At 41.1% G+C, this 18,110-nt stretch overlaps 1 protein-coding gene across 2 annotated transcripts in view; it reads left to right on the top strand.

The window, feature by feature from the left end:
* The window catches only part of wdfy3 (WD repeat and FYVE domain containing 3), a 99,009-nt gene that overhangs the window by 72,777 nt on the left and 8,122 nt on the right, over positions 1-18,110 (top strand). The window contains exons 32-57 of one of the 2 annotated variants that reach the window (XM_061038170.1): positions 403-599; positions 1,488-1,622; positions 2,673-2,852; positions 3,327-3,560; positions 4,268-4,367; positions 4,976-5,136; positions 7,458-7,687; positions 8,744-8,853; positions 9,299-9,481; positions 11,056-11,213; positions 11,307-11,384; positions 12,356-12,586; positions 12,707-12,875; positions 12,967-13,130; positions 13,264-13,412; positions 14,738-14,858; positions 15,135-15,220; positions 15,620-15,700; positions 16,049-16,103; positions 16,209-16,328; positions 16,440-16,557; positions 16,657-16,763; positions 16,968-17,121; positions 17,228-17,319; positions 17,403-17,615; positions 17,964-18,105. In XM_061038170.1, coding sequence (XP_060894153.1) covers positions 403-599; positions 1,488-1,622; positions 2,673-2,852; positions 3,327-3,560; positions 4,268-4,367; positions 4,976-5,136; positions 7,458-7,687; positions 8,744-8,853; positions 9,299-9,481; positions 11,056-11,213; positions 11,307-11,384; positions 12,356-12,586; positions 12,707-12,875; positions 12,967-13,130; positions 13,264-13,412; positions 14,738-14,858; positions 15,135-15,220; positions 15,620-15,700; positions 16,049-16,103; positions 16,209-16,328; positions 16,440-16,557; positions 16,657-16,763; positions 16,968-17,121; positions 17,228-17,319; positions 17,403-17,615; positions 17,964-18,105 — 3,768 coding nt within the window. The remainder of the gene's footprint in view (positions 1-402; positions 600-1,487; positions 1,623-2,672; positions 2,853-3,326; positions 3,561-4,267; positions 4,368-4,975; positions 5,137-7,457; positions 7,688-8,743; positions 8,854-9,298; positions 9,482-11,055; positions 11,214-11,306; positions 11,385-12,355; positions 12,587-12,706; positions 12,876-12,966; positions 13,131-13,263; positions 13,413-14,737; positions 14,859-15,134; positions 15,221-15,619; positions 15,701-16,048; positions 16,104-16,208; positions 16,329-16,439; positions 16,558-16,656; positions 16,764-16,967; positions 17,122-17,227; positions 17,320-17,402; positions 17,616-17,963; positions 18,106-18,110) is intronic. The other variant, XM_061038169.1, reaches the window with a different exon arrangement.

Raw genomic sequence — 18,110 nt, 5'->3', positions numbered from 1 at the left:
TAAAACTACTGTTTTTATCTTCACATCCTCACTGGTCTTCCTATAGGTATACATACCTTTTTTATGGACATTTCAGACACCAATATTAGCCTGTCAGTGACAGAACAAGCACTTTTTGTGGATGTACTTGAGACTTAAAACTTTCTGCACGTTGTAGCCTTCACAGTCTGTTTCACAGCTGATGGCTGAAGCAATCTACGGGATCTATTCCAGAATATGTTGTACAATTAGTCATTTAGACCCCAGACTATGTAAAAGTGGGGCCCAGGTCAAACATACTGGTATTCCTCTCCCCGCTGTTTAAAGCTGTATTTAGAGCTGGCCGTAGTCGCCTCCTGTCTACCTTCAAGCGAAATTTCTATGAACTGAAACTTCTTCCTTAACTCTATAACCCGCCTTTAGGCTTTAACGTGGGCCGCAGTGCTGGTGGGCGCTCCACACTGCGAGAAATCAACCGGGATGCTTGCCACTTCCCAGGACTCCCGGTTATGCAGACGCTGCTGCCCAAACACACCAATGTCCCCGAGCTCTACTTCCTGCTCATGGCGCTGTTTCTGCAGCAGCCTGTGACCGAGCTGCCAGACAGCCTGCAGGTACATGTTAGTATACCCAACCTTTTTCTTCTTTTAATATCACTAAAATGTCTTCTGTGTTTGCTTTTAATCTGCATTTTACTGAACAAATGAATGCTGCTTTAAACTTAGATCAATATAAAGTGTACTACATGTTCAACTCACAAGTAACTTTTAACAACTGACAGCTTCAATGTGTTTAACGAAGACTTCTTTCTTCCTAAAATGAAAAGTACTTTTCCAAAAATCTTCTTTTTTTTCATAATGAAGCAGAGAAAATGAGTATCATGCTGCATTTCATACTTGTAATGAACTGATCTCCAAACATTTAACTAGATAGTGATTCAGAAGTGCCAGCATTACGATCCCTGACAGCTTGATAGTAAAAACTTAATCCTAGATTCTGGACAGCTAAGATATTAGCTGTAAAAACAAGTCATAGAAAGAATAACTCACAAGCAGCATGGTCAATACACTAACATATAGTTCTTTATGATGTGTATTAGTGTTGTAGTCAAGACAACGCTAACCAAGACCAAGACATGCTGAGACCAGAGTGCTCCGACACCGAGACCGAGACATACAGGGATTGAGACCAAGACCAAGACAAAGACCATAAATATCACTGAAAAATCATCATCTTGTGCGCAGTGGGCGTGTCACTCACTTAGACCATAACACCTGGAAGGTTGCTGCTCTAACCAGGGCTAAAAATCAAACTATGAATGAACTAAATTTATTAGTTCATTTAGAAAGTGTGTTTTCCTTCTAATCACAGTAATGACTGAGACTGAGCCAAGATCAAGTAAAAAATGCTTTTGATTCCAAGAGGAGACCGAGACCTTCAAAAAGACCGGTTTCGAGTACTGCACCACTGATGTGTATACTACCCTAGTTTTGTGTTTCTCTTTTCAGTTTGACTTGGACTCCATCTGGACGTTCATCTTCGGTATACCGGCCTCCAGTTCGACAGTGGTGGGCTCCATCCACAATGTTTACACCGAGGCCGCCTTCCTGCTTCTGGCCATGCTGCGCAGCATGCTCAACTTGGTGAGAATTAGCGGAACTGGAAGACGACACAGTGTCATGCTGGTGTCTCAGTGGTGTCTGCTGCACCTTCTTGAGCTTTTAGCTGCTGGAGAATTACAAGAGCTGAAACAGAGGCTTATGTTAATGCCAGCTTGAAGTAATTTAGATATGTGTGGGTCTGTAAATGTGCTCGGTTTATGCTGGAAGAATTGGTTAACATTTACAGTACACAGGGAACACTTGCATGTAATTTTAGGAGGCCACTGAGACACTTTTTTTGTTGCCATGGGTCTTGAACTAAGCTTGACGTCAAACCATAGTTGTCAGAGGTTCTTAACAACATTTTCATTTTTGTTTAACCCTTAAAATGTACGGTAATTAAAAGTTTCTTTAAAAAGTGACACATCTATGGGATAAACGTTTTTCATTGTTCTAAAATATTTGTGTGCAGCATTTTTTCCAAAAAGCATCCTTTTCATGATCAGATCTTCTCCTTTAGGGTCGCTCTCTGTTTTCATCAACAGAACAGAACAAAACACACACTCCCAGGCTCAATATTCCAGAGCATGGTTTTGGCTTAAGTGAAAAGTCTTAATCCATAATTTGACTAATTTAATCAAGCACCTTCTCCCAAAAAGAAGATTACCTTTTAACACTCCCACTCAGAGAGCTTATGTCTTAAGTCCCACATGTGAGAGTTTTCTCATGTTCATCAGTAGCTGCTTTATGTCGAATTTCCCCACAGATTCTTTTATGCTGTCTTTTTTTAAGCTCCATTAAACCAACAGAAATGACTCTACACTACACTCATGCTGTTTTCATCCTCATCCTCACACTGACACCCCGGAGTTAGCCAGGGGTTCACACTGTGCTGCTGCTGCTTTCTGACAAGCTTCACTCAACCTCCTGGGGGGGAAAAAGGCCTCACTCAGAAAGCACAGGATGGTGCTAAGCCAGTTCCATTTGTTTTTCCTTTCACCCAAAAAACCCGTATGATATTTGCTCTGCACTAGATTGAAAAAGTTTCAGTAAAGTCAGTACTTGATTTGATTTGTTGTGTGTCTTTTCCAGCCGTGGCAGTCTGAGGAGGAAGGTTCCTGGCTGAGGGAGTACCCCGTCACCCTCATGCAGTTCTTTCGGTACCTTTACCACAATGTGCCTGACCTGGGACCCATGTGGCACAGTCCTGAGTTCCTCTGTGCCCTGGCAGCGACTGTTTTCCCCTTTAACATCAGGCCATACTCTGAGATGGTAAGGCTGTGAATTTGTCCTAAAAGATGCTTTATTAAGTTCATGGACAAGAGATGAAGCAATAGAAAATCGTTGGCCTTTACCGGCCACTTAATGGAAATGTAGGATTGTTAAGACTGCAGGGATGAGTCTGGAATTTGCAAAAAGTCTCATTACAAGAGTAACAAATCACGGTTATCTCTGCACCCACTGCAGATATGTCGTGTTATTCTCAGTTATTGGGCAATAAAAACATAAACTTATTGCCTCTCTGAAGGCATAGTCACTGTATCCACTCCACTTTTTCACTGAAGAAAAGGTGTTCTGAGGCCGTTTAATAAGACAGTTGCTCCTGGTGGGAAATAAAGTCTCTCTAATTAATTTTTTTTTCTGTAATGAATTTTCTCTATTTTCAGCCTTTACCTTCTTTTTCAAATTGATCGTTTAGCTGTAAGAGATTATAACTATCGATACATTTGCCTCACTCACCTCCAGGTCAGTGATTTGGACGACGAGGCGGGTTCTCCCACAGAGGAGTTCAAAGCCTTCGCTGCAGACTCGGGAATGAACCGCAGTCAGTCTGAGTACTGTAACGTGGGATCCAAGACCTCCCTGACCAACCACCCAGCCAAGAAGTACGTGTTTGACTTCATGAGGGTCCTGATCATGGACAACCTCTGCATGACGCCGGCCAGCAAGCAGACGCCCATCATCGACCTGCTGCTGGAGGTGAGGAGATCGACTGGGATGGGGAGGTTTCCCGGTCTAAGACTGACTGAAATGATGATAATGTTAAGATATGTCAATACTATACATTTTTATTTTAAATCAGCATTTAATTACAATTTCTATCTCCTACTAGACCCTCATATCAGTGTTTTAAAAACTGAAAACAATGATCCCATGACTGTTTATGTACACAGGGCTTCTGCATGCAGGAGTAAACAGGCCCACTCAGTGTAGGGCTGAATAGATTCAATAACTGCATATCACAATGCCAAATTAAATTTACAGCAGCAGCTAACATGGGAAACAATTTCAGCAGAGACTGTCTATAGATGTTCATGTTGAGTTAAGTTTGCAAGTTAAGGCTAATCTTGTCCTTTTACATTTTTTATTTAGAAACAGTAATTTAATGGTTTCATGAAGCATCTGGGAATTACACTTACTGACTGGTAAAGTCAAATCCACAAGGAGATGTTGGTGTGTCTGTCTTATTTTCCAAAAGTCACTCAATTATTGTAGACAACAGGCTAAAACACAGCAAATGCTATGTGCTGTAAAATTAAAGTAAAAGTGTGGATGTAGCCTTTGTAAGGACGAATGTTTTAAAAGTGTATTTTTCTTTCTCATTTAATAATAAAAATGCTTTAATTGATCAATATGTGTTGTCCTAAATGATGGTACAACTGTAAATGTGTCTCTTTAACTTTAAGGCCTCCCCGGAGCGCTCCACTAGAACTCAGCAAAAAGAGTTTCAGTCCAACATCCTGGACGGCGTCATGGAGCATCTTCTGGCTGCTGATGTCCTTTTAGGTCAGAACAAAGTCCTCCGTCCTCAAATATCTTCTTTCTGTCTGTTTACTTTGTTGTTAACCTGCCACAGTGTCTAACTTCAAACATCCAAATAATTTTCTCATCTAACAAACTGATTTGTTATTAGACCTGTCACTTTGATACAGCATCATTTAGTCAGTGGCTGCTCACATGGGATTTCTCTAATTGTTGCATTATTAGTCAGCAAATCAAAGTCTGCAACTTTAAAAGTGCATGCTGGCAGTTTAGTCGATTGATATGTGATAATGATGCATACTTTAAGAAAACACACAAATTATATATATATATCTTTTCAATACATCACCCCTGAGCATGTATCTAATCTAGTGATCAACATTTAAACTTGTTTTATTGGATAAAACCTACAACACGACCTTAGAATAAATCAAAGTGAGAACCTATGACTAACACACACGTGTAACAATATGATATCAGTTTATCCAGTGCATGTGTGAAAGAATATAATGTTTATGTAAACAGCTGAAGAGAGAGTGGGGGGTGACATGCAGCAAAGCACACCCGTTAAGAAAAGACATTATTTTGGCTAATACATGTAACCTCCTCTGTTGTGTCTCCTCTCGGTTCAGGTGAAGACGCCTCTCTGCCCCTCAGCAGCGGGGGCAGTTATCAGATTCTGGTCAACAACGTCTTCTACTTCACCCAGCGGGTGGTGGACAAGCTGTGGCAGGGCATGTTCAACAAGGACTCCAAGCTGGTGGTGGACTTCATCGTACAGCTCATTGGACAGGTACAAAAAAATGAGTTTTTAATGTTTACATGAAGAATATAACTATTTCCCTGATCATAACATCGTCGTCTCTGGGATCAAATCATTTTTCAACTCACTTCTTAAGACAGTGCTTCATTGAGTTGTCAAATAGTTGGACAATGTCTAGCGTATGGATGCAATCTTTCATGGTCAAGTTAGGATGCTCAGTAAAATTACCTATATAGTATTAGCTGATTAAAAACAGTTTATTTAGTGTTGAGTTTGTTCATAGGTTATACATTGCTCAAAATAAGACATAAAAATTAATCTCAGAAAGCCTGAGGTCCCTCTTAATGGTGACTGAACTTCTCACTCCTCACAATCTTTCTCTGCCGACCTCCAGTTGATTAATTTCTTAGCTTTACGTTCAGGTCAAGTTCGAGGAGTGACATCACTTTTGGATGTGGTCACAGGTTCAAAATAGCACAACTCCGACCAAATCTGACCTCACCTGTCAATGCGGTTACTTACTTTAAACTTGACAGGGCAGCAAAATACTCCTTTTCATCCTGATGTTACGTTAATATTTAAAACCTTCATAAAGCTGAATAATCATTCTCGGGATGATGACTGGACTTGCAGAAATGAAAGTGGTATTGCCTGATTCTTTGCAGGGCCATGTAACATTAGACCTTGTGTATCTGCAGAATGAATATTGAGACAGAGGACATTCAGGAGCCAGACTACATTGACATTAGAGCTAATGTTTTTCTGTGTGTCAGAGTGAGATTATTACTTATCACTCGCCCAAGTGCACCAGCTTTTATCTGCCTAGGTGCTTCTTCTAAACAGACGGTACTACCACGCTTTATATTTTTCTCCAGAGCAGACAAAAACAGACAAACAGTGTCTGTGTGTTGCAGACGTTTAGTGGGGAAATAAAATGTTTCCATCTGAGAGTCTACTTTCAATGATTACAATACTGAGTGAACAGTTTTGTTGTGCACACCACTTTTTTTCAAACTCACAGGCCAAGTTTTGGGTCTTTGATCTTTCACTGTCTAAAATACGGTAGTCTATTTTACTGAATAAAAAGGATATGAGATTATTTCATTAATATTTTATCAGTGATGTTTTAGTTTCTATCTTTTCATTGATTTATTTTATACAGTACATCACCAAAGCCAGCAGCACCCATTGTCACCAATCTACATGTAGCTGAAGCAGTTACAGATAGAGGACAAAAAGAGGAGAAATCATAAAGTCAATAGAGAGGGAGTAAAGAGAAAGACCGTGTGGGTGTTTCATCACTCTTCTTGTTTATTGGGCAGTTAAGTCAAAAAGCCCAGCGTCAGGAAAGAAAGATGGCTGACAGATTTAAAGGGCAACCATAAGCACAATTTATAGTTTCAAAGTTTTTAACTTGGAACAAGGCCATGCCGTGTGAGACAGGTTGACCGGGGATTACATGGGCTTACTGCAGCCATCAAATCACAGGACATGTATAAAGTGGATGATCATTAATGCGTGAATGCCAGAGTAAAGTTAGTAAGAAGATGATCTTGAGTGTCGATAATTATTTAAAGTGAAGTCATATCTGTTGACGTTCATTCTTTTTTTACACACTACTGTTTAAAGGAACAACACTGAGACATTTCCTCTTCAATCATTTCAGTTTATCTGAGCTGACAGTTTCTGCCAACCGAACACCACCAGATGATTTTGTATATTCAAATAAGGCTGTAAACTCTCAGTTTATCAGGAATATGCAAGGGGGTATTATCATCAGTCCAAAATGCCTTCTCATAAAATGTGGCTGACTTACAACCAATCAGAGCAATAAGTCATGGGACAAAGCAGTATGCTGCTAGGCATGGATAAAGTCCTTACGTCTAATTTATATTGCTTTAAATTTAACATGAACAGATTTGGATTGACATGAAGTAGTGGCAAACACTGACTGTGATCTACCACCCAATTCATTTAATACTGACAAGAAAATAAATTCAGAATGTTCTCTAGTAGCAGCAGCCATCTTGGTTGTTCATGAGAAGGCCTAAACTTCCCTCGCCTTTCAAAACCACACCCCTCTAACATTTAGAACTGGTCCATCTTCAGTAGCATCAAAAGAAAATCTTCTTAAAAGGAGAGGACCAGACTTCAAAAATGAGACTGGCTCTATGTTCTTACACTATTCTGTGTAACTTCCACCAGCGTCTCTCCCTCGTACACGTGTTGCCTTAGCTCAGCCGGCGACAAGCTACTCCTTTTTTTTTTTCCATCTTGTGTTTGACACCTGTCTTTAGTTTTTCAACTTTCAGATCTGAAAGTAACCGTTACATGTTCTTGTCCTCCTCCAGTCCAAAAGACGTTCTCAGGGTCTTTCTCTCGACACCATCTACCACTGTTTGAATCGGACCGTTCTCTATCAACTCTGCCGACCCCACAAGACGGTGGCTCAGCAGGTGGCCTTGCTGGATGCACTGAGGGTCCTGACCGTCAACCGCAATCTGGTGCTCGGCCCAGGGAACCACGACCAGGACTTTGTGGCCTGTCTGGCTCACTGCTTCATCTGCCTGCACAGCGGGAGGTAAGGAGACATATGGCTTTGTTTAGTAGAGCATGTGTGGTCTGTTGTACGGTGACTCGGAAGTATTATATATATATATTTTTTTTTTATTTTACTAGTTTGATAAACAAAGAGTAATGGACTGTACTGGTTTGCAGTATCCAACATGGCTAAATATTTTTTTAAATGTTGTATTTTAATACAATTCTTAAAAATATTACCAAAGATTCTTTTTACCAGCTAAACAGCAGGTGATGCTCTGAAGAGGTCCAATTAGGAGTGCTTGAAAATACTCTAGGGGTGCTGCTAATCTTCACCTAAGGTGGCTTTGGCTGTGTCTGTTTGCTTTACTACCCAACATTTGTGGAAGTAACGATTTCCTTCTCAAGCCTGGTGCGATGACAGGAGCCCTGAACTGTAAAGAAAATGAGTCCCATGTTAATTACACATGACCACTACGAGGAATTTTCAGGGGGCCTTTTGAAGAACCAGCATGTTGTCCACAAAACAGGAGACAGATGTTTAGCAGAGCTTCTTTGTATAGATATCCTGGATGCTTAACAATTAAATGATATATGTATTTGCTATTTATCAAGAGTTTAGCATGTTAGTCTGAGTGGAGGAGGGATCATTGTTTGGATTTCTGTGATATGTATTTGGTTAAATCGAGCTCAATAGTTACTGTAGTTAGGTTCCATCGATGTCAAGTCTGAGTATTGTGTGTGCAGCTAAAGCATCGGTTCAAAGAGGTCTTGCTCTCTTGTTGTTTTTGTCCCTGTGACCCAGGATGACCCTGTGATTCCACAGGAGGGAAATTGTCTTTTTTTTAATTATTATTGTGCTTGTTCATGTCCTGCCAGAAGTCTTGATAGCTTCCAAAATGGCAGCAGGTGGGGAGAGACTGTGTTTCCTATCCTGCTGAGGAAACGATATGCTTCACCTCAACGCAATGTCACGCCATAGGACTGCAGAGAGCAGCCCTATCTGCAGCAGAGAAGCCAAACAGTCTAGTTCTCCCTGTGACGCCCCCCTCAGGTGGCAGGTTGCTGAAAGACTTGTGTGTGTTTCTTTCTGCAGCAGCGTGGAGGGCTTCGGTCTGGAGGCGGAGGCCAGGATGACGACCTGGCATGTCATGATGCCCACAGAGAACGAGGCTGACGCTATGCACAACCACGATGTCGGAGAGGGTGAGGCTCTGTTGTTGAAAATAAAAACATGTAGTGCCTTTTTCAAACACTGTTTACCAGTCATCTAGAGTTTAATAGCGGACTGATTGGATGGACTACTGAAGGTGTATTCATTATTTCAAACCTCTTTTATATGTTTACAGCTGTTAGGCTATGCCTTATAAAACTGTCCTAACTCTATCTTCTTCTGTGGTGAGGTAGTCCGGTAGCAGGAAATGACTCGCACACAGAGAATAATAAAAGAACAGACAGGAGAGAATCTATGTTTGTTAATGTTTATTTAACTCTAGTGTTGGAATATATGATCATATATATACAGTATATATATATATACTGTATATATATGTAGCCCAGTTAAAATTGACAGACAGCTACTTCAGTAACAAACAGCCACATGACACTGCCTGACATGTTGAAGAGAAATGACGATTGTTGTCATTTGCAGGCCGGCAGCTGCTGCTGAAGGCAGTGAATCGGGTGTGGACAGAGCTGATGCACAGCAAGCGTCAGATGCTGGAGGACATCTTTAAAGTGTCTCTGCCCTGCAATGACAGAGGACACGTGGACATTGCCACGGCACGGCCCGCCCTGGAGGAGCCGGCTCTGAAGAGCTGGCAGAACCACCTGGGTGAGGGAAACACTCACAGACACTGATTGTTGTACTCACTGAAGTTGATTCAGAAAGGCGGGGAGGCATATTGATTGATTTTTTACAAGACTGTCTTTGAAGATCCTGACAATAAGATAATATTTTTCAGAAGGATACATGAAAATACAATTATCTTTATTTTGGACCCGTCTGAGTCCAAGCAACAAACTGTCACTCCTGGCATCTCTTTCCAAATAGATGTATCATATTTCAAGGGATCCAAACATGAAAACACAAATTATTATTAAAAATTAAACTTTTTCTAAAAATGCTATAATTATTATATCTAATATAGTGATTTTGAAGGGGGAAGAGAGAACAACCTCACTCAGGAAACAGGGAATGACTACCATTAATTTCCAATTAAGTAGGTTTTTATCTTTGTGACAGTGACTCTTTGATGTAACCTTGTAGTTTTTTTTTCTGTTCACTGACTAATCATCTCCTGATATGTGTCTGTGTTGGAATTTTTTGCCTCAGTTTTGATGGCTTATCCAGAATTACATAACTTTACCAACTATATGGAAACTCCTCCTGTTATTTTGTAAAGAAAAAACTTCACTGTGAAATTCCAGCCAACAGGACCCATTAATGATGTCTTCTCTCTCTCTCTCTCTGTCTCTCTCTCTCTGTCTCTCTCTCTCTCTCTCTCTCTTCCTCTCTCTCTCTCTCTCTGTCTCTCTCTCTCTCTCTCTCTCTCTCTCTTCCTCTCTCTCTCTCTCTCTCTCTCTTCCTCTCTCTCTCTCTCTCTGTCTCTCTCTCTCTGTCTCTCTCTCTCTCTCTCTCTGTCTCTCTCTCTCTCTCTCCTCTCTCTCTCTCTCTCTCTCTCTCTCTCTCTCTCTCTCTTCCTCTCTCTCTCTCTCTCTGTCTCTCTCTCTCTGTCTCTCTCTCTCTCTCTCTCTCTCTCTCTCTCTCTCTCTCTCTCTCTCTCTCTCTCTCTCTCTCTCTCTCTCTCTCTCTTCCTCTTCCTCTCACACACACTTCATCCGTACTGTACTTTTGCTTATGCAAGTAGAGCGGTGAATTAATTTCAGCCTCTTGCCAAAGTTTTGACTCAGTCTGCTGCAGCAGACAGTTTGGCAGGTAACCAGGTATTGTGAGAGTCTCTGTGGGACGTTTTTAATTCCTCTGTACGGGCAGCAGATATGGCAAGAGACATTGTTATTCCCAAACATATGTCCCATTGTTGTTAATGCAATATCTCAGGAACTCCTGCAGTTCTTCAGTTTGACATACATAATCTAATAGGGGTAAATCTCTCCTCTCTGTACATTGTTTACTGACAAACACATGATCTGCAGAGAAACAGAGACCGAGAGAGATTCTCTGTTCCTTTGTTGCCCCTCTAAATCGTTTAGTATGACCTCTCTTGAAACATGTCGGACTACTTATGCTGTTGTTTTGATTTGAAGGTAAATGAGTAATGAACTGTTTTAAATATTATCAATATGTAAACTCTCCACTGCTAACATAGGAAACTGTAATGGATATAAACTGTGAGTTGACTATATATCTGAAGTTGACTCCTCTCTTTTCTCCTCTCTGCTGTTCAGTGCATGAGAAGAAGTGCATCAGTCGTGGCGAGGCGGTGGCTCCTGCGACACAGTCTAAACTGTCCCGAGTCAGCAGCGGCTTCGGCCTCTCCAAGCTGACGGGCGTCCGCCGCAACAAGAAAGAGAACAGCCTGAACAAGAACAGCATGTCTGCACAGGTATGACATGAATACTCCTGACTGTCATTGCACACCAGAGGAGATTTACACAACATTAATTTTTCATTCAAATCCTGTATTTATGTCTTACAGGAGACTTTTCAGTGGATGTTCACACACATTGCTGTAGTGCGAGACCTGGTGGCCATGCAGTACAAAGAATATCAAGAGGTAAAACATTTATCTTTACCTGAGGGGTAAGCTGAAGCGAATAGCCTTTTCCTTTAATTTTGTTCTGTTGTAGCCTCAGACCAAGTTTACAATAATTTACCATCATTCTTATCCTCTGTTTATTTATATCTTATTTTACTTTGTACGGATAAAGTCATTGATTTCTTTTTTTTTTCAGTGTTTCAATGTTTGATGTAAATTATGTTATTTTCTGGAGATTTAGCTCTTATTTTCTTTCTGTGGTGTATTTGTTTATGCGATGTGATGGGGGAGTAGGGAAAAAGACAAAAGACAAGGGTTATTATCGCAAACTTTGTGTATGCAGATACTGATGGTACTCATCTTTTTGTTCATGTTTCATAGTTAGAAATATCTTAATCTCTACAGAGGTGTTTACATGTTTGCATCATTAGAAGTTTGTAGGCTTTAGTAAAAGTGAAGTTTGTCAGATGCAAAGTTTATGGCAGTTTTAAATGAAAGTGCTGATCCTGCCGTCTGCATGAGAATCCTCTTTTGTAAAGTGACATAAACCGACTGAAAACAAAGGGTCAGTTATCTTTTGGAGCTCAGAAAAAGAAGGTTATGAATCTCGATATAACCTCATTCAAATTCAAAAAGATAAATGTTTAAAATCAAGAGAATATTGTATCGTGACTGAAGAATCAAGGTCAAGGTCAGGTGTCCAAGGTAATGTCAAGATGCCTTATAAATACAGTTTATTCGGGTAAAGTTTACATACACAGAATCCAAACTGGTTTATTTGTTACAACACGTCCATACTGATAAAAACAGCTGCACGACACAACATCAGAACGTTGTGTTAACAGTGCAGGCAGGAGGTTTCAGCAGGACAGAAAACAGATTTAGACAGATTTTGGTTTTCACTCATGTTTAGCAGTTGTGACAGCATGGGTCATTTAAAGCTGCATGTTATGAGTGACTCACACTTCATCCACCCCTCCGTCTCCCAGCGGCAGCAGAACGCCCTGAAGTACGTCACAGAGGAGTGGGCAGCCATTGAGTACGAGCTGCTGCGTGAGCGGGGCCTCTGGGGACCGCCCATCGGGTCACACCTGGACAAATTTGTGTTGGAGATGACGGAGGGTCCCTGCCGGATGAGGAAGAAGATGGTCCGAAACGACATGTTCTATATCCACTACCCTTACTTCCCAGAGGCGGAGCCAAACACCAACCCTGCACAGGTATTTAATGCATCATGAAAAGAATGTTCCTCGTACTATAGGAATGGAATCAGTTGTTACATAGGAACAGGGAAAACTGGTATTTAAACTACACAAACTTTTCTTTACTTTCTTTTTTAGAAACCTCTGCGATACCGGAGAGCCATCAGCTACGACAGCAAAGAGTACTACGTGCGTTTGCTGTCGGGGAACCCTGGCATGTACCAGCACTCTGTGGAGCACAACACAGAGGGAGAGACCACTCAGCATGAGCCCGAGCACGGAGAGGACACCATCGCAAGGGTCAAAGGTACAAAAAGACTACACCAGGGGTTGTTAGGAAAGAAAGTCATCTCTCCTATGAGTTCCTCATAACATGTTTATGTCCTCTGTTCTTTTAGGACTGGTGAAGGCTCCTCTGAAAAGATCTCGCTCCACAGCGGACGGAGCAGACGAGGACAGTCAGGAGCAGCTTCAGGATCAGCTGTTAGAGTCAGGAGGCCCCGAGGAGGAGCAGAAGACCGACAACACGTCGCTGCTGCGCCTCCTAGAGGAGGGAGAGAAGGTCAGTAAGAAAAGGCATATCCACAGACTAATGTTGTCCTGGAGTAAATCACATGTGACTTCTTGTTGAAAAGCTAATTGTTTTAAACTTAAACTCATCAATGCTCTCTTGTTTCTGACGTCCTCTATCCCAGATCCAGCACATGTACCGCTGTGCCAGGGTTCAGGGTCTGGACACCAGCGAGGGCCTGCTGTTGTTCGGGAAAGAGCACTTTTATGTAATCGACGGCTACACCATGACAGTGTCCCGAGAGATCCGAGACATCGACACACTGCCTCCGAAGTAAGTCGAGGCTTCTGTTTCTGAAACTTTACATCCAGGTCTGCACACAGGGGAGAGAACCCTGGCTGCATCATGAACCCTGAATTCATTTTGAAGCCTGCAGATGAGACGACACACAAAGTGTACACTCCTTCTTGAGTTAAAGATGACCTCATTCGTCTAGCGCTGCAGAGGGAGTTTTCTGCTGACAGAGTGATGTAATGCTGCTGAAGGAGCATGCGTTAAAAGTCAGCAGAGACATTACATATTTATCTTTTTTTAGGGAACTCGCTCAGTCTTTTCCTTTGAGGCTTAACGTGAAAATAACCAAAAGCTACTTCTGTGATTTCATCTTGTTTCCCCCCCTCAGGTGTTTCACACTCTCATCAGCTGCCGCACAATCACAACCCGGTCTGTGAGAGAGCCGATATAAGGAAGCATCCTGATCAATGAAGAGAAAAAATACATACCAGTATTTTTTAATAAAACATTAGTGGTTATTCATTCAGTAATTAATATCAAACTTCTGACTGTAACAGTTGTCAACAATACATTTAAATTAAAGTAGTATAGTAGTAGTATAACTTTTCTAAATCAAATCATCCACTTTCAAAGACACTTCAGAATGTGGTTATTTTAGATACTTATGAGAAGATTTTGTACATTAAAAGTATACATTGAATACAAAAGTACAAAACCCCAAACTTAAATATCATTATACAGGTTATTAATACATAATTCTACTTATTTTTTTCTACTTCTCTAACTCATTGATCGGCTGTTGGGTTTAGATAGAGATCACAATGTTGTTGTTTTTTGTGCATGTACCAAATGTTTTATGATAAATCTCTTTGGTTGAAGCAATAAATAAATAAATACCTCAGTTTGTGCTTTATTTAAAAAGAAAGACAAATTATGCTGCAAGTAGAACCTAGATGTACCAGAATGTATTGCAAATGAAGAATACAAGCAGCCAAAGCTTTTGCCTTGCTTCACCACTTTTCTTTGACATTATGCTCTGTTTTGAATCAAAATGTCTGAATATCAATATCAGCCATTAAAAGTCAAATGTTCCCATGTCAAGTTAAAGTTCAGGAAAAGAAGAAATGATTTTGCAGCTTTACCCGAGTGACTTACAGAACCTCAGAGATCCTGCAGGAGTTTCAGACTTTAAACCTCAGTCACATATTGAGAGATAAGATGAGGGTTTATAGTACGGGGGGGGAAGAGATTATTCTTCAGGTTGGGGTAAGCTTTAATGTCTGAGCTTAAACCTTACTCGATAAAAGTTGTATAGGAATCAAAGTGTTGATAAAAGCATTACAGCTGATTTTCTCTATGTGCAGTTTGCATGAGGCGATCATCCCCAGAGGAGCAAGACAAGGACAGAGCCAGCTGAAGAGAACCTGCAGCATCTTCGCCTACGAAGACATCAAGGAGGTGCACAAGAGACGCTACCTGCTGCAGGTCAGTATGCACATCTTTTATTTATTTATATAGCACCTTTTAAATGCAAACAGTCAGGTAAAATATTGATCGTAGAACCAGAGCTGAAGATAAAAGTACAGTTAGATTGTATAAAACCATTTTAATAAAGAAGCCAGTCAAACCTGTAAAATCCAGGTTTAGACATTTAGTAGACTTATTAAGTTGCTTAAACTGTTTTTGGGTTTGATTTGCTTCTCACCACCTCTTATAGTTCTAGAGCGATTAATAAATGTGCTTTTTATTATCACCTTTCAGCCCATGGCCGTGGAAGTCTTTTCAGCTGACGGGAGAAACTACTTGTTAGCATTCCAGAAAGGAGTCCGCAACAAAGTTTACCAAAGGTAATAAATATACAGTTATTAAGATTATTCAACATCAGCATTCACGATCGAACAATTCTAGTGCAGAATACCTCGCCCACATTAACTGTTGATCCAGATGCTCTGACAATAATGTCAACTATTGAGTAAGAGCATTCTTTATATTCATTCATTATGACACTATTCCTAACCACCCCTAAGCATTTTTTTTTATTTTCATTATGGTCTTTAAAAACGTACCGTTTTGTAACATGTTACACCACTGTATTTGTGATTGATATCAGTCTGTACTGTCAGTCAGGCTCATCAGTCAGGCTCTAGTTTTCTTCAACAATATTTTCTGTTTTGTCAGGTCACACATGTGAATGTCCAACATTAATGTAGTCAGATAATATTATTATATTTTTTTATTCCCTGCAGGTTCTTGGCGGTTGTGCCTTCACTGGCTGACAGCTCAGAGTCGGTGTCAGGACAGAGACCCAACACCAGCGTGGAACAAGGGTACGACTTCCTCTTTGTTACATTCAACATGACCATGATTTTCCTCTTCTACATAACGTTTAAGTGGTGAGATGCTTTGTGGCCTGTGAAGCTATGGATTCGTAGTTTTTGACACATTTTTAAACTTTGTCTTGAAAACATTTTTCCCAAGTTGTGGGTCCATGTTTCTGTTGTAATCAATCAAAAATAATGTCCTAAAGGAGAATGTCAAGGAAAGGTCTCTTTTGGTATTTCATCCCAACCAGACAACGATTTCTATGTGACTTAAAGATTCTCGCATATGCTATTAAAGTGAGTAAAAGCTGAGTGGTTTTAACAGAACTCTCTCTCTGTCCTGGTGATCATTAGATCTGGAATCCTCAGCACGCTGGTCGGTGAGAAGTCAGTGACTCAGCGATGGGAGGTAAGACCCTTCATTGATCCAATCTCACTGTTCAGTTCAGAAACACAAACTAAATAGGAGTCATATTATAACCCCAACTGATGTGTTGACTGATGTGTTTTCCAGCGAGGAGAGATCAGTAACTTCCAGTACCTGATGCATCTGAACACGCTGGCAGGACGATCCTACAACGACCTCATGCAGTACCCCGTCTTCCCTTGGATCCTTGCTGACTTTGACTCTGAGGTGATTGCAAGATTTAATACATCAGTGGAATAAAAAGTGTTAAACATGACAGAAAAATAGATTGATGTACACTTTGTAACGATGTATTTTTTTTTTGCTAATATTCACCAGGAGCTAGACCTGAACAACCCCAAGACTTTCCGTAACCTCGCCAAGCCGATGGGCGCCCAGACTGACGACAGACTGACGCAGTACAAGAAGAGATACAAAGACTGGGAAGACCCCACCGGTATGCTCTCCGAGTCCACAGACTGTGCTTTTCTGTGTTTACGCTTCATATTTAGCTGTATCTGTTTAAGTGAAAGCTTTTGTTTCATTGTTTTACCAGGTGAAACTCCAGCATACCACTACGGCACCCACTACTCCTCAGCCATGATTGTAGCCTCCTATCTGGTCCGGATGGAGCCCTTCACACAGATTTTCCTCAGACTTCAGGTTTGACCTGAACTTCCTGTGTCCACTAAATAATCTGCTTGTCATCTATGTTTTCCAACTTGTTTAGTAACATCTGAATTCTTTTGGCAGACTGTATAGCTCAATTAATTATTATCCTTTTTCCCTCCTATAAGAATATATTCAACATTCATGAGAGCCCATAAGATAAAAGTTCTTCTACGTGTGTGTTTTTGTGATTATTAGGGAGGTCATTTCGACTTGGCTGACAGGATGTTCCACAGCATACGTGAAGCCTGGCTCTCTGCCTCCAAACACAACATGGCTGACGTAAAGGAGCTCATCCCAGAGTTCTTCTATCTGCCGGAGTTCTTGCTCAACTCCAACAACTTTGACCTGGGTCCGTATCAGAACATGTACTCAATAACTCAGACTGACTGTGTTTGTGAGTGAGTGAGTGCATGAAATGTAACGTTGTGTTTGCCCTCTGTTGTTTGATGCATCAGGAGCCAAACAGAACGGCACCAAGCTGGGTGACGTGATTCTGCCACCATGGGCAAAGGGCGACCCCCGGGAGTTCATCAGAGTCCACAGAGAGGTGAGACGTTAAAAGAGCAGTGGCAATTTATGTCAGAATGTCGTTGAGTGAACTCTAAACTTAATCTTTTACCGCGGCTGCAGGCGTTGGAGTGTGACTACGTATCAGCCCACCTCCATGAATGGATTGACCTGATCTTTGGCTACAAGCAGCAAGGTCCGCCCGCTGTGGAGGCAGTGAACGTCTTCCATCACCTGTTCTATGAAGGTCAGGTGGACATCTACAACATCAACGACCCGCTGAAGGAGACCGCCACCATCGGCTTCATCAACAACTTTGGACAAATCCCCAAACAGGTCAGACACTGGATGATGTCTGAATCTGCTGTTTCAGTGATTCTCATTAAACTTGTGTTACTATCAAGGTTCTCCTGGTTTATTCATCTATATTTGAATTATTGTTCAACAAAATAAAATCTTGTATTTAATGGCTGCCTCTGTGGCACCTTGTAACTTTGGTTTTGAAAGGTGCATTCTATATTTGATACATATTATATGATATTTCTAACTACTAACAGACCAGGCTTCATGAATCCTTTGTTTACCGTTTATTACATTATTTAAAATCTAGTAGAATAAGAGACTGACCTGTATTCCTTCTCTTTAGCAGCTGATTGTTGATGTGTGTTTGTGTGTGTGTTTCAGCTGTTCAAGAAGCCCCATCCTCCCAAACGGGTTCGCAGTAAAGCTAACGGTGACGTAGCGAGCATTCCTCCGAGCTCAAACAGCGACAAAATCTTCTTCCACCATCTGGACAATCTCAGACCTTCTCTAGCTCCTGTGAAAGGTACA

This window comes from Labrus mixtus, chromosome 5, assembly GCF_963584025.1.
Source record: "Labrus mixtus chromosome 5, fLabMix1.1, whole genome shotgun sequence".
In the NCBI taxonomy this organism is placed as follows: Eukaryota; Metazoa; Chordata; class Actinopteri; order Labriformes; family Labridae; genus Labrus; species Labrus mixtus.
This window is presented reverse-complemented; position numbering and strand designations above follow the sequence as displayed.